Consider the following 7,633-nt stretch of genomic DNA (forward strand, 5'->3'; position numbering starts at 1 on the left):
CGCCCGGCCTTTCAGGTTGGTCTCTTAAGTCCTGACCTCAAGTGATTCACCCACCTCAGCCTCCCAAAGTTCTCGGATTACAGGCATAAGCTACCATGCCCTGCCATTTTGAACATTTTGAATTCATTGCTAATAAACCACTTTCTGTGGTGTTGAACACACATGGCCATGACCAAAATGTGACTGTCTTCCTTCCCTGCTTTGGCATTGATGAGACTGTGCTAAGGCTGGTTTGGTTGTTTTCTCCTCCAAATTATAGATCCTAAATTTCACCGTGTTAATGTACCTTTCTGGATACCATTGAAACTGAATGTTGTCCACATGTCTGTGTGCTGGATGTCCAGATCCTGACAGGTGCTAACCTTGTGTTTTGAAGGCTGCTTGAGCAGATTCACCCATGCAAACCGCCACTGTCCGAAGCACCCGTATGCCAGGCTGAAGAGAGAGGAGCCCACGGACACACTCAGCAAGCATCAGGCTGCCGACAACAAGGCCGCGGCCGAGTGGCTGGCAAGGTCAGGAATGCTGCCTTCAGTCTGTCACAAAGATGCGTAGCGTGGGCTTGGGCTATGTTAGGGACTTGGGCACTCCTGTCATTTTAAATAAGCTGTATCTATATACGTTTTGTAACGTAATTAGAAATGACCTCTGGTTTTCTATAAAATTGTTATGAGTTCTATTAGCATCTTAGAATCTGTGTGTGACAGAAAATTACAATATAATTAGAGTGCCCAGACCACAGTTTATTTTAAAAGGAAGAGTTTTCCCATTTTGAAAGAATGTTTTATGTGTATTATGTTTCATTTGTCATGAATGCTACCCCTCTTCATTTTCTTTTGTTAGCATCAGCTGTGTGCCAATTAAAACAGGGATAGACAGCGGGGCACAGTAGCTCACACCTGTAATCTCAGCAGTTTAGGGGGCTGAAGCAGGTGGATGACTTGAGGTCAGGAGTTCTAGACCAGCCTGGCCAACATAGGGAAACCCCGTCTTTGCTAAAAATACAAAAATTAGCTGGGCAGTAGTGGTGCATGCCTAGAATCCCAGCTACTTGGGAGACTGAGGCAGGAGAATCGGTAGAGCCTGGGAGGTGGAGGTTGCAGTGAGCCGAGATGGCCCCACTCCACTCCTACCCTCCAGCCAGGGTGACAGACTGAGACCCTGTCTCAAAAAAAACCAGGGATAGATGTTAGTGGTTCTCTTTAGCTGAGGTTCCAAAGATACCAATTTAATTTTTTCCAAGGCCCATGTGCACCCTGCTCCCTCTGCCTGGAGCACTTCGCCACTTGACTTAGCCTCTTGCTCACCTTCATCTCTTACTCAGGGAGCCTTCGCTGACCTGCTCACCAACTCCTGAAACAAACGGCCTGGGACCCACTTATCAGATGCTTTCCTTTTCCTTTTAAAAACATCCATCACAGTTTTATTTGTTCATTGTCTGCCTTCCCTGCCAGACTGGAAGCTTCCCGGGGCAGGGATATTTGTCTTGTTTATTGCTGTAAGCCTAGGACGCATAGCTTATGGGCCTTGATAAATATTTGAAGAAATACACTCTGTTTCGTTTGGATAAAAATACATAAGAATTAGATAATGGAATCTGGAAATACTATTTGATTATTCAAGTCCAGGAAAATTTGTTAGCACTTGTCATAGAACTTGTCTGTTTAGGTGGGATATTCTAGGGGTACCTTAAACTAAATATCTCCATCACTTCCTTCCTCTTTCTCCTGGTTGGCTCCTACTGCCCCATTATTTCTAATTTTGTTCAAGCCAGAAGCTTACTGGTCATCCTTGTCTTTCTTTCTTTCTTTCTTTTTTTTTTTTTTGAGACAAGGTCTTACTCTTGTTGCGGCTGGACTGTAGTAGCAGGACTATTAGCTCACTGGAGCCTCGACGTCCTGGATTCAAGTGAACCTCCACTTTAGCCTCTTGAGTAGCTGGGACCACAGATGTGTGCCATCATGCCCACCTAATTTTTAAGTTTTTTGTAGAGACAGGGTCTTGCCACGTTCCCACACTAGTCTCAAACTCCTGGGGTCAAGTGATTCTCCCACCTTGGCCTCCCAGAATGTTGGGATTACAGGCATGAGCCACTGCACCTGGCCTCCTTGTCTTTTTCCTGTCTACTCAGTGACAAAGTTATGACATCTACCTCCTTAGTAACTCAAATTTAGCCACTTGAATGCTCTCAATCCGTTTTTCATGCTGCTGCCAGAGGGATCTTTCTAAAATGTCAGTATGATCCTCAGCCTAAAGGCTAAGCCCTTTATTACGGAATTCAAAGCCCTTCATTACCTGGTTCCTGCTGACTTGGCTGAACTTATCTTTTGCTATTCTCCTTTTCTAGTCATCCTTCAAGTCATACTGAACGATTTGCACTTCTTTTTTTAGACCTCTGTGGGCACTGCCAAAACTTTTCTACTTTGAGTAGTCTGGGTTTCCTGAAATCTGGTAGTTGTATTATTATTTTTTGTGTGTAATTTTTAAAAACAGCTTTGTTGGGGCTGGTGTGGTGGCTCACGCCTGTACTCCCAACACTTTGGTTGAGGTGGGTGGGTCACTTGAGGTCAGGAGTTCGAGATCAGACTGGCTAAATGGCAAGACCCCATCTCTACTAAAAATACAGGCCAGGCGCGGTGGCTCATGGCTGTAATCCTAGCACTTTGGGAGGCTGAGGTGGGCAGATCACCAGAGGTCAGGAGTTGGAGACCAGCCTGGCCAATATAGAGAAACCCCGTCTCTACTAAACATACAAAGTTAGCTGGGTATGATGGCGGGCGCCTGTAATCCCAGCTACTCAGGAGGCTGAGGCACGAGAATCACGTGAACCCAGGAGGCGGAAGTTGAGGTGAGCCGAGATTGCGCCTCTGCACTCCGGCCTCGGTGACGGAGTGAGACTCTGTCTCAATAAATAAATAAATAACCGCTTTGTTGGTATATAAGTGACATATAAGAGATTATGCTACATTTAAAGTGTACAATTTGATACATTTTAAAGTATATGGTTTGACACATTTTAAAGTGTACAGTTTGATACATTTTGACATATGTATATACTGTGAAACCATCTCCACAATCAAGATGGTGAACATATCCATCATTTCCAAGTTTCCTCATGCCCCCCTGTGACCTGAACCACACATTCCTCCCTGTTCCCCTTCTCTTCAAACAACACCGATCTGCTGTCACTGTAAAATAGTAGTTTTATACAAAAGTAGTTTGTTTATTCATTTACTTGTTGATGGGCATTTGGGTTATTTTTGGCTATTACATATAAAGCTACTATGAATATTAACATACAAGGCTTTTTTTTTTTGTATGTTATGTTACTGTCATTTAAATATGCATTTTTTAAGTTACCAAAGAGTTGAATATTTGCATTTTCTCTTGTAAATTATCAGTTGGCTTTGTAGTAGAATAAGGGTAGTGTTTTCAAGTTTTTGAATAAACTCTGTCCCAGATCTTAATCACTTTGTCATAGTCTGTGACTCTAATACTTTACAGAGTTAACGCTGTCAGTTACCATCCCTCTGGGGATAGGATAAATAAGTTTCTAAAGACTGTTTTTTCTACTATTTCTATATTTTACTCTAGTCCATTTCACACAGGATCTTTAAGGTAGCAATAGTTTAATGGCAAAAACGTGATTTGAGAGTGAGTAGAAGATCTAGAACTGCCAGGTTTATTATAGAAACCTGAGCACATCTCTTAACCTTGTTGAACTTCAGTTTCTTTCCTCTATAAATAAGAAATGTATGTTAAATCACTTTATAACTTTATAAACTGAATCACATAAAAGTAATATTGTGGTACAGAACTTTTTTAAAAGAAAAGTAAACATTTGGCATTTCATGTCTGCCATGTAACTAATTCAGCTGCATTTCACATAGGTATTGGGAAATGAGAGAGCAGCGCACTCCCACCTTGAAAAGCAAGCTGGTTCAGAAGGCTGATCAGGAGCAGCAGGACCCTCTGGAATACCTTCAGTCTGATGAAGAGGACGACGAGAAGAGGGGGGCCCAGCGCCGGCTGCAAGAGCAGCGGGAGCGCCTGCATGGAGCCCTCGCGCTCATAGAGCTTGCCAACCTGACTGGGGCGCCACTCCGACAGTAGCCTGGACACTGACTGTTCCACTGTACAGAATTACTGCCCAGTGTACTTAAAAAGTAGATCCTTGGGCATAAGCTCAGCACCTTATTTGCTTATCATAGGCTGCTATTCTGTAGAAATTTATGAAGAATGTTATTGCCCCAGAATATGGGGTGAGAGAGAAATGCACTTTTTTTATATGGAAATAGATTTGATGTAAAGTTTAAAATATTTTGTAAATATGGACTGCACAGTACAGGGTAGAAAACGACAGATTGTGGGAAGCTAGATTTTGCAAGTTTAATGCATTCATTGGAAGTAGTTCTCACAGGAAGCACTTTCTGAATAAGACACTTGCATAAAAAACGGAATGGTACAAATAACCAAAGAAGGTTGAAACAGATTATTTATAAGATCATTTTTAACAATGTATATTGGTATGTTTAACAATACTGTAAACACTGAAGCAAGCAAGAAAGTATAAGATATGTAAGATAGATAATTTTAAATTGCAAAATACTGCGCCCACTAAGGCTAGAGAAATGGAAGGCTATTTTGGAAGATGTTCTAAGTAATGGACTTAGAAGAAAATAGATATTTGAAGATCTTGGTAAGATGCACAATAGTTCAGAATTTTTGAAATTGGAGCAAAATCAGTCTTATTCTATCTTTCTGGGGCTTTACAACTCAGTATAATGTTTAAGTTTGAAAAGCGCTTGTCATCCCTAGCATGTTAACTTGGGAACTTTTGCACATTTCATATTTCTTATTGGCTGAAATTGAGTGATTAATCTTGCAAAGTCTAGGTAACATAGTGATTGTTAATTTTAAAAGTAACATTAAGGGCCCTGTAATGAGATTTGGCACTTGGATTTTTACTAAAGGGACACCTACAGGGTTGTTTTGTAGTGAAATGTTTTAGATCTTTTGTTAGCAAACACTACATTTTAATTGTACTGCTTCTTTAGAATTATTAGAAAATTGAAGCCTCCATATTTATATTTTCAGTGCATAAAGCCACTTTCTTGCTTTACTTCAGAGTAACATGCCAAGCTATTTTATGTTCACTAAATTTAGCTATCAGTTAAACACTGCAGAAAATATTAGCTACTCAAATAAGTAGGCTTCTGAAATAGTTTTAACTGCAAGTGTGTTAACTTGTATGGTGGTTTTAAGCCATTTTTCTAAATAAAGTTAAACACCACTTTATGTACTGGAGCATGAACAGAAAAATCAAGAGCTGAGCAGACCACCTCCTTTATGTAGGCAAAAACTTCCATCATTTTGGCTTTTGACATGCATAGCATGGTAATTTACAGATTGCTTAATTGGAGTAAAACTCATAGTAGTAGAGGGAAATATGGGCTCTTCAGTGCCTTTTTAGCTTTTTTGAGTTGAAAGGGTTCCTACAGATGTAGTTTAAACATTAGAAAGTAGGCTTCTTTATCCAAAAATCCCAATGTGTCACAGTACACAGATAGTTTAAAATATGTAGCCTTGGGGAAGGGGAGGCATGTCAATGTCTTGGAAGAGGAGAAAAAGTATGAAAGGAGATATGATAGTACAAATAATGTGTATGACGAGGACATACTTTAAAAATGTAATTCCTCTGTACAGTAAATTACAAATCTTTAGGGATTTTTTTTTTAAATAAGAGAATTTATATTTGTAATGGTCTAAGAATTTTGTTTTTAATGTGGTATATAGAATTTTAATTTGGAGCACTTACAAGCTGGTAAGAGAGACTATAGCATCTGAATTGCCTTGGTTTATGTTTCAGCATTTCCTCTAGAAGTTTTCTTCTCAAATACGTGATTTAATGAACTAAAAACAACACTCATCAGTCTTAGGAAATTTAAACTTTGATCATCTTAACTAAAGGGTAGTAAGAAGTTTTCAAATACAAATATTTGCCAACTCACAGACGATAACATTTAAGGCCTTCAAAAGTAAGGGTTTTCTTTGTTTCTCCACTCAGCTTTAGTCAACAAATAGGTTTTTCATAAACATGTTTTATTTGTATAATTACAACAGTTTAAGAAATTACTACAACTATTTGCTATAGAAACATTTAAAATGTTCTCTTTTGATATAAGCTATATACTTGGATAAAATTGGTATCTAAAATTTGAGGTGTGTTAAGACTGCTTTTTGTTTTAAAAAATGTGGTTTACATTCAAATTTTGGAAGTGTTTTATGCTTCATATGGCTAAGATGTAGCTTGGCAGAGTTAACAGCATAAGAATAAACATGCTGTAATTTTAAAGGATGCTTTGAATAAAAATTTATTTTAATTTAAAATTTGAAGTACATGGTAATTCTTAAAGCCTGTATAATTTGTTTTCCTATCAAAAATATAGTAACCATGATATGAAAAATTTTAAATGATAGCAACAGCACCAACAGTCTTATGTTCATCCATCAGCATTATTTCAGTACATGTTTGCATAGTTGTAATTACAGTGTGAATTGTTTTTCTTACTTTAATTATGGCCTTTAAGATTATAGATGTTTAACTTCCTTATCTGGTTCATTACTATAGTATTAAAAACATACTGCTGCTGTGGATAAGTATTAAACTATTGCCACCCCATCCCCAGGCCTTAAACTAGGGTAATAAGGAACTGGGATTTCATTTGACTTATATTTAGGATGGGTTGACTCTGGGGTCACCTCCTCAAGAATCCTCTTAAAGCCTGTGTATTTTTCTTTCTTTTTTCATCAGTTATTTCTGGTAGATCTTTAGTTATGTATTCGCAATAGCAAGGGTCAGTCTGTCCTACCCTTGTGCAGCAGAATATCACAAGCAACTCCTCAGTGTGAGCCGCGGTTTGAACAGTTAGTAAGGATGAGATTTTGACAAGTAAGGTCCTGGAAGCATGTGTATACAAGCAAATCAAATGCAATTATGATGAAGGCCATCATTAAAGGTGACTTTAAAATATTCTTTTTGCAGTCGAAACATTTGGGGACTCACAAGAACATTGAATGTTCTGAGGAAATTAACCAAAATGACTGTTCAACTTTAATAGGAATTCGTTTTCTCTTAAAATGGACTTACATGTCTTTTTTTTTTTCTTTCTTGTTTTCGGTAACTTGGGTTCTGGTCTTTTCAGTGCTATTTTTACACGTTCTGCTTTAGTTCTTATCAGGGCTGAAAATGTTTCTCAGTTTTCATTCTCCTCGTTGTTCAGTGCCTTAGAAAAACAATTCTCTGCGCGTCTATGCAGTTAGGCCCCAACTTTTATTTAACTTGGAATATTCAAGTTTTCTAAGAAGCTATAAGTTTATATTTTTAAAGACGAGACTAGGCAGTTCTGAGAAGTTCTTCAACTGACCTGGCGCAAAGGCAAAGGGCCCTCCGTGAGGAGTGGACCTCCCACAAAGCACCTAGCGGACACCCAAGTCCCAAGGCTTCACTCACCTTACTCTCAGCCACGCCACTCCTAGATACTTATTGAAGAGAAATGAAAACACAGGTCCCACAAACGTTCACGAATTTTCCTGGGAGCATTTTTCCTAATGGTCCTAAGCTGGAAACAAC

The 7,633-nt window shown here is 38.9% G+C and overlaps 1 protein-coding gene across 1 annotated transcript in view; it reads left to right on the top strand.

The window, feature by feature from the left end:
• The window catches only part of ZNF367 (zinc finger protein 367), a 31,272-nt gene extending 24,882 nt beyond the window's left edge, over positions 1-6,390 (top strand). The window contains exons 5-6 of the mRNA XM_037745259.1: positions 377-515; positions 3,891-6,390. Of these exons, the coding sequence (XP_037601187.1) occupies positions 377-515; positions 3,891-4,113 (362 nt within the window). The 3' untranslated portion in view covers positions 4,114-6,390. The remainder of the gene's footprint in view (positions 1-376; positions 516-3,890) is intronic.
• Positions 6,391-7,633: the final 1,243 nt, after the last annotated feature.

This window comes from Cebus imitator, unplaced genomic scaffold (assembly GCF_001604975.1).
Source record: "Cebus imitator isolate Cc_AM_T3 unplaced genomic scaffold, Cebus_imitator-1.0 Scaffold196, whole genome shotgun sequence".
In the NCBI taxonomy this organism is placed as follows: Eukaryota; Metazoa; Chordata; class Mammalia; order Primates; family Cebidae; genus Cebus; species Cebus imitator.